At 33.0% G+C, this 20,865-nt stretch overlaps 1 protein-coding gene across 1 annotated transcript; it reads left to right on the forward strand.

The window, feature by feature from the left end:
* Nucleotides 1-9,269: 9,269 nt before the first annotated feature.
* Nucleotides 9,270-15,176, forward strand: LOC112288885 (DEAD-box ATP-dependent RNA helicase 24). Its single transcript, XM_073534942.2, has 9 exons — nucleotides 9,270-9,490; nucleotides 9,780-10,198; nucleotides 10,749-11,076; nucleotides 11,250-11,992; nucleotides 12,243-12,728; nucleotides 13,057-13,141; nucleotides 13,271-13,633; nucleotides 14,053-14,413; nucleotides 14,788-15,176. Exons 2-9 carry the CDS (start codon nucleotides 9,797-9,799, stop codon nucleotides 14,831-14,833), a joined length of 2,814 nt encoding a protein of 937 aa, XP_073391043.1. The 5' UTR covers nucleotides 9,270-9,490; nucleotides 9,780-9,796; the 3' UTR covers nucleotides 14,834-15,176.
* Nucleotides 15,177-20,865: the final 5,689 nt, after the last annotated feature.

Here is a 20,865-nt window from a genome sequence, read left to right on the forward strand (position 1 = left end):
TAGTGAACTATGAATGTGTTCAACACGGGTGTGCATTGTCATGGGACTTCATGCCATGAAAAAACTGATCGTAGTGATTATCTTCTGCTGATGGGAACATCGCATTGTTGTAACCCATTTCGTATATTCCTCTGGCAAGGAATATACCGGTTCCTTGGAACGCAACATCGTGACAGAACTTCGTGTCAACGCAGCATGTCACGGCGATCTGGTTCAAGTGTATGATTATTATTATTATAAACTGAGATGCTCTGGATATTGTGCGGATTATTTTAATGGGCTTTAGGACATCTCCGATTCGCATGTCATGGGGGCGACATCGTCCAATCAATGCGGTGCAGAGTTTTGGTCGTCTTCAGCTGACACTTGCCTGTTTGCATCTACGAGCCAATGGGCCATTGGGCGTCTCTTTCGAGTCGCTTTAACGTCAGTCAATGCTAGAATCTGTCAGACTGTGGACATGGTTTTCAATTATCCGACACTTATTTGTTATCACAGCATCGTATGCATAGACGTGGCCATCGCGTTTTGGTATTGCATAGTGCTGTATTTGGATAGAAACCTACTTCTTTACCCTGTTTGCAAAAGGATCATCGGAAGTGTTGAGTTTGATGAGCACAAGGCATTAGGCTCCAAAAGCGATAACCCAAGCTTGTCGGATCGCAGCACAGATGGAATCACAATAAGCTATTCGGCAGTTCCTTCTTCCACAGAGCGCAATTTAGTCCACACCCATTTCTGTATGTGTTAGATTGGATGGCGAACATACTGGCGCAGAAGTTGATACATACAGATGAAAACGTTAACGAAGACGAGAAAAATCCCTTCACAATTTTTCTTCTCGTAAATTTCGACAGAATCAAAATGATTTTCTTGACAGTTTTGTCGCCAATTCGAGAATAATTGAATCTACTCAAGCTTTGGATTCAACATACTCGATAATTTACAATTCAAATCAGTATGTGTAGGATTTTCTGCAGGTTAGTTAGTCAATCCCGTGCTGTTTTTAATTTGGTCAACGGGACGACAAATTTCATGGCAATTGAACCCAGTATTTTGAATCCTCGGTCGAATGATGCTGGCTGATCCATGCACATCCACACCCCCCCCCCCCCCGAGTCAACATTACACAATATTTCTTGCCATTCACCAGAGCTTCCATATTGCTGGACAAAGCAAAAACGAACAACAAACCAAGTGCCTTAAGATACTTCCAAGCTTCATGTAATGTAAGGCGTGATATATTCCAAATCGCTACACTGCAAACTCCATGAAAGATAACTCTTTCCTCCGTGAGTACTCTAGTCGTGCCGACAGTCTGGAGGGGAGCCTTCGGAGGTGAGAAGTCGCACCAGATTACGTGCCGTGATGAGGATTCAGCTGAGTTCAGAATTGCAAGCATAGCTGAGATTTCTCCCATGCAGCGAGAGATCAGATCCTTGTGAGTTGCTCTGTTGTTACTTGACGCAAAACTTGACGCAAAATATTGCCTAATAAAAAATTGAAGGTTTTCAAAAGGATAAAATTAGAATTATCATTGATTTCATTACTAATACAAATAATTCTAATAAAAGAGGATTTTTATTATTATTAGATATGTTATATAATTGTGAGCATTGAATTAACAAAGTAGTAACGTAGTTATATTTTATTACCAAAACAATCAAAACCCTTGAATGATTTGACTTTTGTTTTAAGAATGGTTACGAAATTGTGACAATGATATAGAAATGGCTAGTAAAAAAGTATTCTTTCTATTTATAAATTCTCCATTATATATAAATGGTGATTTGGGGTTGACAAAAATTGAGCTATAGATTCTTATTACAAACAAAATATTAAAAATCCAACTTATTGATGTTAGTGTTACTATAACATTTAAAAAGAACTACCAATGTTATTAACTTCAAGATGCAATTGACAAAGATAAATATTAAGAAGCAAACATTTGTAAAGTTGACAAGTTAATTTTCATGAGATGGACTATGGCAGCTTCAAATTCTGTTTTTTCTAGAACAATTGCAAATTCTTTTTATTACACCAAATTTGTTTAAAATTGGGACTGATTTTGAAGATTTAGAATTCGAAATTAAACTTGAAGAAGATTATCATGAACAAGAACTTGAAGAAGCAATAAAACCAGCTCCTAGTACCCCACCATATGTTTATTGTTATGTGCATGATCTTGTGGACGAAGCATGAACTCCACAAGAGGATATTTTTGGATAAAAACTTTGTTGCCCTTGTTGGTGCATAAAATGTTGAAGCTAAAAAACATATCCATGTCTAGGAAAGAAATACTTAGTTACTTATAGAGCACCATTTAAATGTTTGATGTAACAAGAAATGTCCATGTCATTGCTTAAGAAGTGGTGTAAAGCATTGAAGTAAACCTTTGCATACCAAAAAACAAACAAAAATAGTTAAATTCCTACTTGAGAGTTGTCTATGTAAAAATAAAATAAAATAAAATAAAAATGTTTTTTATTTTTTAATATTAACAATTCTGCCCATTTTTTGCATCAATTTCATGATAAATTATAAATTATTCGAATTTTGATTGTATTTAATAATTTAGTTTGTTTGGAGACTTAAGTGAGAAGATTAATTTTTAGAAAGTTCAATCATATGTAACAAATTCTTTAAAAATCAGCTTACATATTGTACTTAAAAATTTGAATCTTGTATTTAAATTTATTTTCATTATATTAAGATAATTAGTTATAAAATATATGAATATATATATATATATATATATCTATATATATATGCATGCATACATACATACATACATACATACAATAAACTCCTTCTAAACTAATATCTTTAGGCTTGGGTGGATAATATTATTTTAAGGAGGTTATTAGATGTTACAAAATTGTATGGAGGTATTTGTGTATAGTGAGACTGGTGTCTATGCATTAGCTTAGGGAGAATATTAATTAAGGTAGCATTAGTTTAGTGAGAATTTACTGTATAAATTTTTATATTTTTTACATAAAAGTTTATAAAAACTTTCTAGATACACAATATCTTTTAAATTTGATAAATAATTTTTAGAGAGATTATAACATTTTTGAAATCTTTGTAGGTAAATGTATATGTACATAATCAAAATGATTCATACATACATACATACATACATACATACATTAAAAAATATATAATTTAGTATTTATTTGATTTCATTTAGAGTCTAATTTTAAAAACCATATTTTTGAAGATGGTTAATAAAGTTATAAATTAATAACACATGGATTTTTCATATTACATTAATAATTTAAAACATTTTCACTTGTATTTATTTACATATATATATACATATAACCAACTCTTATTATAATGAATAGTCAACCTCTTAGCATGAAAGTAATTGTTGACTGTATAATGTAGTTGATAATACACTGTATAATCAGTGTTGATTGTAACAAGTTTCAATGATTACACTGTAACAAGTTTCATTGACTGGAACAAATCAGTTAATATTGTTAATATATTGTTTCAATATTGTTGAACCGCACTGCTTTAGACACCTCGGTGGACAACTGAGCGCTGATGTGGAGTCAGTGAACAAGTACTTTTTTTTGTCACAATGCCTATGATGTTTTGTTTTCCTAATCAGCACTGGCTGCTGTCACCACAAGTTCTTGCTTCTAGGAGATGAATTAGGTCGTTGAATCTAAGCAGGTGGCCGATCTCCACTTCCCATGAGTCTAGCTAGAGTCTAAATCTCAAGTATACATTACAATCCGGATCAAAAAACCCACTTTGGTTGAACCCATTTCTGGAGGCAGAGATGATGAAGGGAGAGGGGGGTAGACAGGAATCCAATTCAAACCCAACGTTGCTGAGTTAGTTGCTCGAATATACCGCACCGGTTCACAAAGTTAATCCTCTTGCATCACACTGGAAGTCTTTTCGCCCAGCCTCTGAGCCAGGACCCGCAGCGTAGATTTTTCACGCAATTTACCAGAACTGAACAACCAACATTTTGTAATTTTTTTTGAAAAGCATGACATATGCTGCCATGGCATTGCTGTTTTGCAATTGGAGTGATTCAGACTTAGTGCACGCAGAAGAAATCATGTTCTCAACCATTCAATATCCCCTAACTTGCTACCGATGCAGCTCTCAACTAGGAATATAAAAAAATGCGCACTGACAGACCGGAGTAGAGATCCTAGGCTAAACCAAACCTGGAGTTTGCTGGCTCTCACCTCAGTCTTATCTAGTGCCTCCTCTTGTGAACTTACAAAAAAGTTGTGGGTTTCATAGGAAGACTCTCCCCAAGATCTTATCAGTCTAAAATAAGCTCAAATTTATCGAATAAGTGAATCTCGTCCGTCTTGGTTTACCAGCCGAGAGGAGATAGATTTCACCACGAGCAGCTTTCTGGATTTTGAAGTCCTACACTTTGCTTCCAGGGAACGTACCCGAGGAACTGCTTGGTGTGAAGCTCAGGTACAACGCCCTCAAGAAATCATCAGCAGTGACGTCTTGATGTTGGATGAGTTAGAATGTTTTGTCTCGATGACGGCGTGGAACATGGGTACTCCTGTTAGAGATTTACAAAGGCCACACGCACCGTAAGGAATGTATGTGGCTTGGATTCTTGGGGGTGCGTTATGTTGTGTTGTGGCTGTCAGCTCGAGCAGTATATTGGCACATTGGCTGGTTGGCGAAGCAACAAAACATTCTGTGCCCCAAGAGCATGGCTTCGTGATTGCGCAAGTGAGTCATACTCCTACTTACTTACGAAAGCATAGGAGATACTACACATCAATGCACTTCTTACAGTCAACAGTCTTTGTAATAGGGTTGATAACTATTGCATAGCGTTTTATTATATAAGTTGATTACATTCAAAGTTACTTTTGGTGGTGTAAATTGGGATTGAAAACATGGGTTGATTTTAATCTATAATTGATTTTAACAAGGTTGATAATAACAAGGGCTGAATAAATAAATAAATAAAAATATACTGTGTTATTTAATACTTAATAATTTCATTTCTATTTTTTATTAACATGTAAACTAATATGGTGGTTTGGGACATATATATATATATATACACACATACACCCTTTAATGGATTGTAATTTTTGAAATAAAACTTTGCTTCTTAGAACTAATTTTTAAAAAACAACTAAAATTTGATTAATGATTTTTTAATTTTTCTTTTTATGTAGAGTAGATCATTTAACGTAATTGTAATGGAATTTGATATTATGTTATACAGAAGTATTAAATTTAAATAAAATTACTTAATTAGTTATAAATTCAATATTTAAAGGTCAGAGTCTTGTGGTATGTTAAGCCAAAAAGAAAAAGAAAATTTTGATTAAATGTTTTTTCATGCATAACATGTGAAAGAAATTGGTGATGTAATAAAAATTGCTAAATATATTGAAAAAATTACCAACTAATAAAGAATAAGGTACTAGAACAAATTTATTCTTCTTGGATCAAGTTTCAGATAAATGATGAAAAACTGAACATTAAAGAAGATGGAAAGTTTGTAATTATAAATGACTTTACATAAGATGAGATCTATAGATACAAAGGAATTTGAATATATCAAAACATGATAAAAAAAGGTTTATATATTAAAATCCCTATTTATAGTTATAATGTTTTTATATTATATATTGTTAATATACATATGTATAACAATTAATTTAAAAAAAAATAATATGTTAGTATAAATCTAACTCAATCCAAAAAAAAATAATCATGTTAATATGAAATAAATATTGTGAACAAAAAAACTATTATTAAAAACTATCTTATTTAATTTTATTAATTATTAATCCCAAATTTCTAATTAAAAGTATTATTATTATCACTTGATATTACATGATGTTATATTTATAAAACTTAAAAAAATAGTGATTAGAAATTTAATATTTAAGATGAATCAATTAATTTAAAATACAAAGATAGTATCTTAATGAATTCAAAGCAATCTAATAAATTTTCTTTTATCGGATATAAATCTAAGTTAAAAAATTATTTAAGTCTCATAAGTAATATGCTATATATTAATTGAAATGTTCAGAAATTTAATAAAATTTTCAAATTTTGAAAACCTAGTTACTAAAGAAACATTAATACATAAGATTGATAGATATAATAAATTTAAATATTTATTTAATCATATTCATACATAAATTTTTAGTTATAACAATAAAATCAATGTAAAATTCTAAAATTAAATAACCTTTATTTGCAATGTATTTTTAATAATTAATAGTTATATATATCAAAATTATAAATTAAAATTAAAGCTTGTGTAAAAACTAGTGATTTTTTATGAATATTAATTAATATTTTTTTTATTGAAATAGTATTTTGAAATAAAATATTTGTAATTTTTTAAAAGGTAATTGATATTGTTTAGAATTTTTATTTTATTTATTTATTTTTTGACTGTTTTATATGAAAATCAAATGTATATCTTTTAAATATATATATATATATATATATCCACACAAAAGAGAATTAAAAAAATAATATAAATTAATATTAAATAATATAAATATTTATGTCTTTTTAATCTATTAACCATAGATCAAATCTAGAAAAGAATATCCATGCTACTTGCATTAATAAATCAATTTTAGAATTGAAATATATTTATAATTTAATATAAATTAATATATATATATATCACAAAAAATTGTCTATCTGTGATGGCAAAGCTATTCAGTATATGAAACAGATTATAACATAATACATAATTTGTTATTATTATAATCTAGTTGGGTGTACATAATATCCTCCTACCTAGCTTCATCATATGAATACACCCAGCTAAATATGTTAATGATGGTATGAATACATAACATATATTATATACGTGATACTATAATACATAACAATAATATGTAATATAACATAACATAACATAACATAACATAAGATGACCATAATTAAGAGGTCATCCTTGACAAGAACACTGTTTGTTTATATGTCCTAGAAAAGGCAAAATATGGATAGAATTATATAGAGTGTCTGAGATATCCATGGAGAAGACTTGGCGAGACATCTTAGATCCTTAAAAAAATATATATATATATATATATATATATATATTCCAGCTGGATATATTAGGGATATATAGGCCATACTAAAAGTATTATATTTTTCTTATGTATAATGGAACATTAAATCAATTCACTTCAAACTTAAATCAACCCACATGTCTCTACTATGATCCTTGTATAATGCATAGGGCTTTGCATTCCTTAATTAAACTCTCAATTTTACACTTGATAATGTGCTAATTTTGCAAGGAGGTGAGAGGGATAGAAAATGGAGTTTTTATAGAGGATTGTATTGGAAGAACTAGAAAAAAGAGCATGCAAGATTAATAGCTTTATATTTGAGAAAAGTTGGTGAATTATAAAGAAGAATTGATAAGAGAGTCATAATAAGAAAAGAAGTTATTGAGAATGTCAAATAATGGAAATAATTAATAGACCTTTTTCATAGAGACAACAATTATATATACTATTAAAAGTGTATTGATTTAATATTTAGATGAATCAACTTAGTATTCCTATATATATATCTCATATAAATCCCAAATCTAGGATTAAAATGTGCCTACTATTATTCAAAATTTTAAAAGATAATTAGATTATATGTTTATATATATATATATATATATTCATACTATTATAGACATTCAACAAGAAGATTTTATAAATATTCTTAGAATATTCTATTAAGTTATAAGAAGTTTCAAAATATTTTCAAAAGATTCTTAAATTTTTTTTAGAAGGTTCTTAAAATATTCTAGCTTGTGCTAGAAAGTTCTAAGAGGATTAAAGAAGTCGTCCAAGAATCTTCTTATGATTGCTTCATCTTCAAGCAACATAGAAATTTCTTAAAGAGCTTCCTAAGGTTGCTTCATCTTTAAGCAATATGAAAACTTCTTGAGAAGCTTCTCAATACCTAGTACATATTAGAATTGAGACTAAAAGGATCTTTAGTCTTGATAATACATCTCTTGGAGCTTTAGTTTACTTCTCTAGGTATTGATCTTGTACTCATTTGGTTTAATCAAGTTTTTGTTAGCTTTCTTGTTAAAACTCTTCTATTCAACTTCTTGTTTGGTCTCTTATATAGGGTATCTATGATATATATATATATATATATATACATTTGTGCATCATAAGTGATGGTTTAAATAATACTTTAATTAATATTGTAACAATGTGTTTGATCAATCTATTTGTCTAGTTTTTGAAATGATTTTTTTATAAAAAAATAGTATTTTAATATTTTTTTAAAAAATATATTATTGAAATATTAAAATTTTTAATACTTTATTTAGGGAATACCTGGTCAAAGAGATTTTGTCAAATACATAACAATCTTTGATTTTCTTTAAGCAACAACAATTTTATGAATGCTTTAATTTTATAAATTAAATAATTTTAATAATTAATTTAAAAATATAAAAAGATCCTTGATATTTAACGATAATTTTACTTAAAATTTTTACGTACATATCTTGTATTTAAATGCACAAAATCAAAGATTGTGACAAAATAATATTACACACTATATTTTACTAACACTTGGATTATTGTATTAATCTTTTATTCTTAAGTTTTTACCAATAAAAAGAAACTAATATTTTTATAATCTTCACCTTGTAATTGTTTGCAACAATTACCTTATTGTTCATCATCCCTATCTATCTATCTATCTATCTATCTATCTATCTATCCATCTATTCATAAAATAAAACAAACTAAACATTTAAGCATAAATATTAAACTCTATTTTATGATTACACCCCAAAAATAATCCAATCAATTTACAAATATGAAGTAAATAGATAAACAAACATGCAGCATGTACAGTTATCTTTGGAAATTAATTATGAAAAATCATTACTTAAACCTTAACTTGAGACTTCAAATAAATGAGATTTTGAGCTCACTGCTTAATTTTCAATTTTCTTTTGAAACTTGCAATGAAATTTCAAGATGCAAGGTTTTGTTGGAGTGATTATGTAATAAAAAAAAGTTTAGGTGGGAGATTTTTATTGAAAATCATACCCTGACTTTTTTTCGCTAACGGGAACTACAGCTTTTTCGTTCCTGTTCGTCATTCGTCGTCGTTCTCGTCGTCAGAATATGCTGCAATCTCAACGTAGGAGATTTTTCCGTCGATCTGTTGGACGTCGGCGACGTTCCTTGTGTGCGTAGGCAGTGAAGAACTCTGGGGTGTGTGTGCGCGCTTGCGTGCGTGTAAGCACGGCCTTGGTTATGGGTGTTGCTGATCCACCTAGAGTAGCTGGTGACAGTGTTTTCACAGCCCAAGTGTTGTATGCTCGCTGACGACGGATGACAGTCCGTGACATGAGGAGGTCAGATTCTCAGCTGGTCGTCATATGAGGCTTCTCGACAGCGGGGTTTGCAAATCTAGTGGAGCTTTCGCATCGTGGTCTGAACTTAGGGTTTCGAATAACGAGGTATGTGTTGGAGTGAAAACCTACTTCTCTTGTCTTAATTTAACTGTTCAGTGAACTGCATGAACCTGAATGTGTTTGTACCTTGGCAGTCAAGTGTTGAGATTTCAGTGACGATGCAGAGGTTCTAGGGTAAGTGTTAGGCATCAGCGAAATACTGAGTTGAATCCATGTGAATAGGTTTTTTGTCGTAGTAAGGTTGGGATAGACGATGGATGTTAAGATTTCAGTCTGAGAAAATTCATTTCATCACGAGGTTTTCAGCTGCTAAGAATTTGGAAAATCTGCTCAGAAATTGAAAAAAAAAAAATGTCGAAGCGAAGGTTTGGATTTGAGGGTTTCGGAATAAACAAAAAGACGAACTACGACTTCGAGGCGCAACCTGCCAAGCCGCGTCTGTATTTGCCTTCTCCGCGGAACAGGCGATCTGAGTATGTTGAGGATCATGATTTGGATAATATTGGCTCAGAGGACGATGGGCGCGAATCCGAGAATTTTAGGAACAGGGTTCAATCCAAGGACTCGAGAAGCAGTCAAGGTGTGAGTGGATCGTTGAGCAAGGAGAAGGGAAAGAAGGATGAGTCATGGTTTGGGAGCGGCTATGATGACGATGATGAGGACGAAAATAATAATGCGGGGAGTGGCGCAGTGCCTGACAACGACGATGAAGTCGATCCACTTGATGCATTTATGGAAGGCATTCACGAGGAGGTTAGATTTTCTAACTTGTGCTTCCTTTGGAGTTTGATTCACGTTCATAGCAATGGATTTCTATCCAAAATTTTTCATGACCATTTGTCTGGGTCCCAGTGTTACTTCATCTACTAGCAGACCAGAGTTTATGGTGCATACTTGACCAAGTCGTAATTGCTATTCTGACTCTGGCATTGACCATCTATGATGCGAACGACAGCAAAGGTTTAGGTCAAACCGTGTTTACTTGTTATTCTTCATCTGAGTTTTATCCGTTGTATCACTCCATATGGTTTCACTGTGTCAATTTGGTAATAAATTTCTGAGTCTTTGAACCATTCGCTATTTAAAATCGATGATCTTCAATTATGGTACACTTGGTTTATTCTAATTGATAATTGTATTTCATTGCTTAAATTATTGATTAGTCGTTTAAATATTATACAAGTTGTCAGTGTAGTAACTTACTTTGAAGTACACTGTTGTGGTGAATGAATTGTAGATGTCTGATTTCCCAATCTGCTCAGAAGCAAAGAGAATTTATGAGATCTTAGTCTGAATTCTGTAGGTAAAGAAAGCACCCGTGAAGCCCAGACCTATAGTTGAAGAACTGGAGGACGATGAGGATGATCCAATGGAGAGTTTTCTCAAGGCTCGACGGGATGCAGGACTTTCATTGGCTGCTGAAGCCTTGCATGCTGGTTATGATACTGATGAGGAAGTTTATGCTGCTGCGAAGGCAGTCGATAATGGACAGATTGAGTACGACTCTGATGACAATGCGATTGTGACTTTGGAGAAAAAGAAAATTGAAGCTCTTGCTCCTCTAGACCACAATGACGTTGATTATGAAAAGTTTTCTAAGGATTTCTATGAAGAGTCAGATTCAATTTCAGGTAAGTTGTTTTCAATGTCATATCTTGTGCATTTACAAGATTTTACAATGTAACTTGAACGTTTAGACATGGCTTGTCAGTAGAATTTTCAGGATATAGATCCACAAACTTTCGCTGGAAACAGCTGTTCAGTTTTCCCTTTTCTTGTTTCTGAAATATTTCCCTGGATGCAGGTATGACTGAAGAGGAAGTTGCTGCCTATCGCAATTCACTAGCTATCAGAGTATCAGGATTTGACGTTTCTAGACCTGTCAAGACGTTTGAAGACCTAGGCTTCGACGCCTCCCTGATGGGTGCAATATCAAAACAGGGTTACGAAAGACCTACTCCAATCCAATGTCAGTCTTGTCCAATAGTTTTGTCGGGTCGAGATTTGATAGGAATTGCTAAGACAGGATCAGGAAAGACAGCAGCCTTTGTTCTGCCTATGATGGTACATATTATGGATCAACCAGAGCTTGGCAAGGGCGAAGGTCCAATTGGTGTTATTTGTGCACCAACACGTGAGCTTGCACAACAAATCTACTCGGAGGCTAAGAAATTCGCCAAGGTACATGGTATCAGAATTTCCGGAGTCTATGGTGGGATGTCAAAGTTTGAGCAATTTAAAGAACTGAAGGCTGGATGCGAGGTCGTGGTTGCTACTCCTGGACGCTTGATAGACATGATTAAGATGAAAGCGTTGTCAATGCATCGGGCAACATATCTCGTTCTCGATGAGGCCGATCGCATGTTCGATTTAGGTTTTGAACCTCAGATTCGATCTATTGTCGGTCAGATCAGACCTGACCGCCAGACGTTACTATTTTCTGCTACAATGCCGAAGCGAGTGGAGCGTCTTGCTCGTGAGATTTTGACAGATCCAATCAGGGTCACTGTTGGTGAAATTGGTAGTGCAAATGAAGATATCACTCAGGTCAGTAGTTCTTTCAAATGTCACATCTTTAAGTCATACCTGCTATTTATTAAGTACCTGCTTTGTTTATATTCCGTATTTTTTAGTATCTGATGGGTATACTTGATCATTATGTTAGACTTATCCATGATGTTCACCCAGATTTCCTAGTGCGCGAGTCCATGCGTGCGTGTGTTGTGTACACACACACACGCACAAACATGTACACAGATCACACTCATCTTTTTGTAATTTGGAACCTCAATTTCAGGTCGTCACTGTTCTGCCTTCCGACGCCGAGAAAACTCCTTGGTTGCTCGACAGGCTGCAACCCTTTGTAGATGATGGAGATGTTTTGGTATTTGCGTCCACTAAGTTAAGAGTGGAAGAGCTAGAGGGAAAGATTTCAGAGGCAGGATTTAAAGTCGCTGCTCTTCATGGAGACAAGGATCAAGCTACAAGAATGGAAGTCTTGCAGAAATTTAAAAATGGGATTTATCATATTCTTGTAGCAACTGACGTAGCGGCCCGCGGCTTAGACATTAAGTCCATCAAAACGGTTGTGAACGTTGATATTGCTAGAGATATGGACAGTCATGTGCATCGGATTGGACGCACAGGAAGAGCTGGTGACAAAGATGGGGTGGCTCATACACTTGTGACAGGAAAAGAAGCCCGGTTTGCTGGTGAGCTTGTGAATAGTCTCATAGCTGCAGGACAAAATGTTCCCACGGAGCTGATGGACCTTGCTATGAAGGTTTGTTACATTCTATTCTGACTTTGTTGAACATAGACTGCTTTGCATTTCAGATCAAACGCCAGGTTGAATTGCACTTAATCAAGAACTTCAGACAGGTCTCATTACCCGCATGAGGTTTGATTGTATTCTGCGGGTTTTGTCCACAGAAGGGCGAAATATCCTTTGTTTTTGGTGTTTACAGTATTTCTGGACTTAAACATCTTGAAATTGTACCCGTGCTTTTAGACTTCGTGTTTTACTATATCTATTTATGATCTTTATATAAGCTCTTTCTATTTTTCACCTAATTATTTTTTGCTTGTTTTTCTATTTTACTGCTTCTTAGGATGGTCGTTACCGTGCTCAACGAGAAGGACGGCGTAAGGGTGGGGGAGGAGGCGGTGGTGGTGGTGGTGGTGGTGGTGGTGGAGGTAACTCTTGAACCTCATCGTATAATGCATCAGGGTTTTTGATGTGCAGCATGTTCTGGACTATCCTTTTCATGGACCCAATGTAGAATTTTCTTGGTATTTGCGCTAATTTGGGTTTTGCACGCACAGGGAAAGGGAGAGGGCGTGGTGGAGGGCAGGGGAAAGGTGGACGAGGTGGAGGTCGGAATGTTCGAGGTGTAGACTTTGGCTTAGGAATTGGTTATAGTGCTGATGCTGCAAATGCAGCGCCTAGTGTACCTCAAGAGAAAACACCCAAAGTTCAGTACAAGAAAGAAGATATTCCCTCACGAGGCAGTGCTGTAGATTCTCTGAGACAAGGGATGATGGCTCGATTTAAGAGTAATTTCGTTGCAGCTAATACACCCAACTCTGTAGGCTACACCCCACCTCAAGCCAACACTCCACAAGGGCGTGTTTACGGTGCCCCACCAAGTGTCAACGGGAAGGGTCGCGGAAACTTTGTATCTGCTGGTAGGTTTTCTTTGTTAGTTGCGATTTGAGGGTCTTAATGCTCATATCTCGAATTTTTGATTTTACAGGGTTCAGCTTGTGACCTCCCTATTTACGCTATTCACTTAGGGACTCAATTCTATGATGGCTGCCTGTTAGTGCTGATTTTTACCTTGTGAATCCGTATAGCTGCTTCCAGCTCAGAGCCACTGGAAACTATTTTGTCTTCAAGATGGAAAACAGCACTTGAATGTTGTGATAGCCTCAGTGCATTTTAAATATCTGCATTAAGAGCTGCCTTTGGAGGTTATTCATTTAAGTGGCGTCTAATTAAATAATTAACCTCTTCCGGTTTTTCTTTCTATTTATCCCAGATGTTGTTCACGAGTTTAATACTTCGTCCTTAAGATCCGTCAATCATACTGACTTTACTGTTGCAGGTATTGGTTTTGGGACTCAATCTGGGTCCGGCTTCACATCAGGAAGCTCTTCAGCCCATACATTAGGAGATTTCCAAGGCGGGGAAACAGTTGGGAGGCAAGTTTCAAGTTCAGCTGGATCCACGGGTGGGATTCCTTCTTCTTCAAACAGTCCTTATTCTAGGGAAACATTGAACGCAGGATCTGCTCCAACTGTTGCTGGTACTGCAGGGGGTGAGAGAGCAGGGAATAGGGGAGATGGAGGAAAAGAAAGGGAGAGGTCTAGGTGGGGCAGAGACCGGGATCAGGCTACAAATAACGCAGAGATATCTCGGGACGTGAGCAACTATGAAGACCAGATACCCAGTCATCAGCCTGATAGGTATGTACATAAATTTTATATTTTAGTAATTTATGCAAGCTTTGGACGCATTCTTGGTTGTCTTGGTATGTAGCGTCTATGATAAGTATATTTAATTCTTTTGAATGTGTTCTCGATTACAACCGACGTCCATCATAACGTCATATGTTTAGGTACAGTATCATGGTTGTTTCTGTATGATGTCTTTGCTGTGAGTTATAAGTCATAGTTGAGTACTATCCAGCACCTTTTCATCGAGTACTCTTCTGTCGAAATATTTTCGTTGGAATATAAGCACGGAATAATTATGAATTTGCATGATGTTCACGAATTCATGTCTCTGACTTAGTTATGTGAATTTTGTCTTTCGACTTACGTTCCGAATTCTTTTACAGGGAGAAGGCTAGACAAAGACGACGCCCTTCAGGTTGGGATCGGTAGTGATAGGTGTTACACTTCGGGATTGCAGTGCTCTACCTCAAGGTTTTAGCCAGCTTTAGGATGTTGGACGGCACCTTTGTAGCATGTAGCATGGTTAATTCATGTCTAGTAGGATGGCACTACGGCCCTGCAGCGGTTTGCGCCCCTTCGATCAAGTTCCAGTGACTCAAGAATCAAATACGTAATTCTTGTCCCTCATATGTTGACTTGTAACAAGGTTTCCAAGATCATGAGCTGTTAACTTCAGATTTTAGAGAGTATTGTTGCAGGGGAAGCTTTTATGGATATTTTCGTTGAGTTTTTATGTTGCGTAATTATATTGCTATGATTATGTGACCAGCAACAGGGGTGGTCCTAAATTCGGCTGTTTGGGTTTAGCAGGAAATGTCCCAAGGTTGCATACTTTACATATGTTCTTTGTGCTACTGTAGGGGCTCCTTGGTCTGTTATGACGAATTTAATCCTTCTTTTTTCATTTCCGAAAATTAAACAAATTATGGTTATCGTACTGAATGTTTACCATGACTTATCACTATCACTAAACCGTTCATTGTGAAGACACCATTCGCATCTGATTCGTGCATACTGAATTTCAAGGTAATAACTTCACCCTTCTTGAGGATGTGGTAAAATATATCCCATCCTTTTTTTGCTTGGGTGCACTTAATGTGAGTTTGTAGGGTAATGCCTCAGTTCGATCGTTTGTATGAGGTCATGCTGCTTCTCATTGCACGAATTTGTGTGGCAAGTCTGTCGACGAAAACAATTGTGCACTTACGTCACAGCGAACCATGATGAATCTGAAAATTCTATGAACCACTCCCTCAAGGTTCCTACTCATGTCAGTGATCAGTAGTTTTTTTTTTTTTTTTTTTTTTTTTTTTGGGTTTCTATCGAGTTGGACAAGGTGCCCATGAATGTGTATAACCAGACGTCGCACTTTGCTCCGTGGAATCTGATCGATTTCCCACTCACCTCCCAAGCAAACTGGAACTCGGAGAGTTCAATGTCTTATTCTAATTTCCTTGACGTGTTGGAATTAGTACTTCTCGACAGAAAGAGAGATGGGAGAAAGATGGACCATGACATGTGGGCGAGAGCAGTGATGTAGGTACATTCTTTTACAACTTAAGAGGATTGGTAATTGTTGTGTAGGTGCAAAACCTAATTTTCATTTTGTGACAGCTTGTGTTTTTTGTGTATATTTTCTATTATCAAGAGAATGTGCTTTAGAGTTGAATCCAACATTCTGATACATATATATATATATATATATATATATGAATATTTTGGCCTCTGAATCACTAACATGTAATTCAATCATAGTGTTTTAACTAAGACACATATTATGTACTACCATCAAAGTTTAGATAGCAGTGACACACATTTTTTTAGGAATCAAACAAAGAAGATGGCATTTAGTAAAGATTGTTACTTATTAGTTATTTAAAAAATTCTTTTGAAGACTAAAACAATAAGTAAATAGAAAATAACTATATATTAGAATTAAGTTATAACACATTATTACAAAAGAATAGAAGGATTAAAAAGAGAGACAATGTTTATGTATTCAATTTAGAATTGAAATGTATTGATTTATTTATTTTTAATTGTACATATACAATAAAGATATGTTGTATTAAGCATATTATTTTTCTAATTTTTGGATTTAGTTTTTGGCCAATTTTATATCTAGTAATATTTATATTATTATAATAAAGAAATATTTATATATATAAGAAGTTTTTAAAGCCATATTCCAATTTTGTTAAAGCCACACCTTCTTGGCCATGTTATGATTAATTCAATCCAATGTCACTTTATCTCATGTAATGTGCTTATGACTATGACTCAATGAAGATAAGCTAGATCATCATCCTTTGAATGTGTCTACTCATTTCTTTTGCTTGAGATTCTCTTCATGAGTGCAAAGGATAGCTCCATCCTTTATGTCCAAGGCTCTCCTCAAGAAGTATAAGAAAGATGAGTAAGGATTGTTGCTAAGTTTGTCATTCAATATAGGATGTGTGTAGCTTTCTTCATTGTAGTCACTTCTAATCTTTTGAATGGTGCTTTTTAGAGAGGGAAGGAAGAAACAAAATATTTGATGTTTTTGCTAAAACATTAAGAAAGAGGCTTTAGCAATTCTTATTGCCATTCAGGCATTCCAATAGGTGAACAATTATATTATGATTATAATGCCTACCACATTTAGTATCCTACCAAATATTTCATTGAGATGTTAAATTCGAGCATTGAGTGCTTGTGATTGTTCTAAACACATCAATATCGCCTCTAGCCTTATAAACTTTTGTAATAGTGGTCATTTTGCTAGACACATTACTTTGTCCAAAAAAAATTTATCTCGCTAATATTATTGTTCCAATTTGTTAGCTCTTTTAATTGCACCATATATGGTTGATGGTGCTTCTTACTCATAGGATATGATAGGTTTGCCATGAGCTAGTGGTTCAATTGTAGGATTATTGTGTAATAATCTATCATCCTTGGTCAAAACTTGCAGGCCTTCAAATATTGTATCTCTTTAGCAAGAAATTCCTTCATTTGTAAGTAGAGAGTAAATTACATTATATTGTATTAATAGTTATAAAGACTAAAGTGAGATCTTGAAGTTCTTATTGTTGCTACATTCAATAATTTTCTACTATTGTACAAAGATGTGAGGTTCTAAGATTCATCATTTTCATCATATATTTGACAACCAATGATTGTTGTTCACCTCTTCCCATGTCCATAGGCTGGTATCATAGCAAGTTTGGCATATATTGCATTTCTTGGACGTTCAATAGTTTTTAACTTTGAATCAAGTAATCCTCATTAGAACTTTAGAAGCAACTTGTGAGGCACTTCTTTTACTTAAGTCAAGAATTTCTAACATGAAGGAATTACTTTGTTCCAAGTAGTTTGTATACCAGCTAATTTTCAATCACTCCCACTTCACAAAACTCTGAAAATATATTATTAAATTCAATCTTATTTTGGTAGATTTTTTCCAAAGAGTGCTTTGAATGACTCAAAAAATAGAATTTATTATTGAAGAAAAATAAAAACCACATTATGTTGATAAATTGAACAATCTCTTACAAAAATGCTACATCAAGCTTTATAAATCTAAACCTATACAAACTTTTGATTCTTCCAACAACAAATATATAAACATGTAATCTGTTTGTGAAGTGTAGCATATACATCTATATTCTTTGATAGCCATGGCACTGATATCATAGGTTTAATTACTAAAAATAAATTTTTACATACTTTCATTATGAAACAACAAAATTCAAGTAATTGTGTCAAGTTAACTGCTACATGCAATCAAACTATGCTTATTTCAATCTATAAAGTACTTCTTAAGGTTTATCTTATCATGGATTTTAACTAACCATGAAATTGTACCATCCATGTCAATAATAATATCAATCAATGTCTTCCAACTTTATAAGTAGATGTAAGTTGGGAATTGTATTACAAAGTTGTAATTTGGCATTTCAATATATGAACTCTGACCTTTCATTTAGCCTTGGAGAAGATTCAATGATCTCAACTATACAAAGTTGATGCAAAAACTAAGCTAACCATAATTTTCCATGCAAAAATTCTTCATAAATAATTACATTAAAGTACAATAGTTGTTAAATGTATCAGAAATTGATTCAATTTCAACTCATAAAAAAAGGTTAAAATTTTGCACACCATAAAGAGTTATAAAATAAACCATTTATCTAATTGATGACTTCCATATCCTCTTCATATCACTGGATGTTGAAAAACTCTCTCAAGTTGAACAATTTGGATATTCTAGAATCTTATTTTTTTGCACCAAAGTTTCAATTAGATCAAGTATAAAAAGTAGAAGTGTTCTAATACTAGAAATGTTTAACATTCAACAAAAAGCAAAGCATCTAGATCTTATTGTAGTATGTTCTTTATCCTTAGTATTGTCAGTGAATTACTTCCAACTTGGTGGAGTAAAATGATAGCAATACGAAGCATTTTATCAACAACAATGAAATAATCAAGTATGATATTGCATCAATTGTTGCTTCTTGAAAAAATCTCATTCTTTCTTTACATTGGATAATTTATATTAAATTAATAAGCCTTTAATTATTTTTGATCTTAATAGATATCTTTACAAATATGATCTTCAAAGATAGAGAAGAATTTTTAAGTAACAAATATCAACAACCTTAATTCACTTAATTTTATTTGTGTCTATAAATTCTAATACACAACATCAATTAAAATAGATATGGTGGTATAGAATATGTTCTAATATCATAACTATCTTAGTCCATGTCTTACATTGCCTTTGTTGCTCCTCCACAACTTTAAATAAAGAGGTATCTCTTTTTATAGAGGATTGTGATTAATTGCAATTCAATGCACTAAGAAGATATTTCTTAGTATGTTAGCAATTAGGCTTGTTTGAAGCACAATATTGCTTAGAAATCAATCCTAATAAGATTGATTGTCTCTTTGCTTGTTGACTAGGTTCCAATATATGATATACATCACCCAATTCATTCAATAGTGTTTCTATTACTAGAACTTTTTGTTAGATGGCACAACTAGAAGAAATTGGCAAAGATAGAAGAGGGTCAAGATGCCAATGTGGATGGAAATTAAATAATTGTAGAAAACCATTGATTACAAGATGTCCACATAATAGATGTTTTCATGAAATACTACTTGGTCATAGAAGTATCTACTTAAATCAATCTAAATTTAAATTCTTTCATTTCTAATTTTTGCTTAAAGCTTTGTTTTTCTTATGCTCTACAAATGTTATAAGCTGAAGCCAAATATCATAAAAGTACATTATAGATACTTGAAGCAACTTCTTCATAGCAACATAGCTCCTTTCTATCCTTGATGCATTAATATTTCTAAAATATAAGCACAAAAAGAACCAAGCAATAATAAATCTTTTCTTTGAAGGCAACCAAGTTGTTATTATGTAACTAATAACAATGAAAAACTTGGCATAGTCATGCTTATGTTTTTATCAATTGGATTCAAAAAGATCAATTGGATTCAAAAAGATCAATTATATGACTAACCATGATCTAATTCCAACATTACATGAATTTTTTCCACTCATTTGTAGAAAGCCTTTACGTGCAATTAATAAGAATATTTTTATTATTATATAAAATATAAAAAATATTAATTGACATAGGATTTTTTTATATTACAAATGTAATTATCAATTTCCTATCATTCCTTAATGTAAGTAGTATCACTCTATTATCAAAGAATAACTTAATTTTTTTAATTTCTAAATATAGTTGACTTCTTTTTTATCTTTCAAAAATACAAAACATGATGAAAAATTAGAATTCAAAAAAGTCACATCTATAATATTAAGAAGTGATATTTGAAATTTATTTTTCTTATATGTAAAATCTAGCAAGATAACATAAGAATAATTTTATATAAGTTCCACTAAAAGAAGATGAACAAAGAATAATCAAGTGATGGTATTATTTTTATTACAATAATAATTATATTAAAAATTTAATTCTTTTATTTCATCCCAAATATTTGCAACAAATGTACATTCTTATTGCAACTAACTTCGCATGACTCTACATTGATTATAAATGTTTGAAGATGTTGCTATAATCCTATACTCTTATTGTGAAATAGTAGTTAAAACTACTACAAGCTTGGTCCTTACAAGAACAAGTTGTTGCATTATTTGTTGGATCTCAAGTAACAAGCATCTTGCAATATTGTATAATAATATGTTTGAAGAAGATGGATGATTGTGAATAGAATTTTGAACAAAAAGATATCAAAGATGAGATTCAAACTTCTTAGCATACAAATCAAATAGTCAATTATAAAGACATGTATATTAGTGACTTTCCTTGGTTGTTGTCTTATCAACATATTGATCACTACAATTGCACTTCAACCAAACTTGAGCATTATCAATTGATTGCATTTTTACAATTGCATAGCCTTGAGAAAAGGCAAAGTGTTGAATACTTTAGAAAAAATCA

This window comes from Physcomitrium patens, chromosome 1, assembly GCF_059467195.1.
Source record: "Physcomitrium patens ecotype Gransden chromosome 1, ASM5946719v1, whole genome shotgun sequence".
Taxonomy (NCBI): Eukaryota; Viridiplantae; Streptophyta; class Bryopsida; order Funariales; family Funariaceae; genus Physcomitrium; species Physcomitrium patens.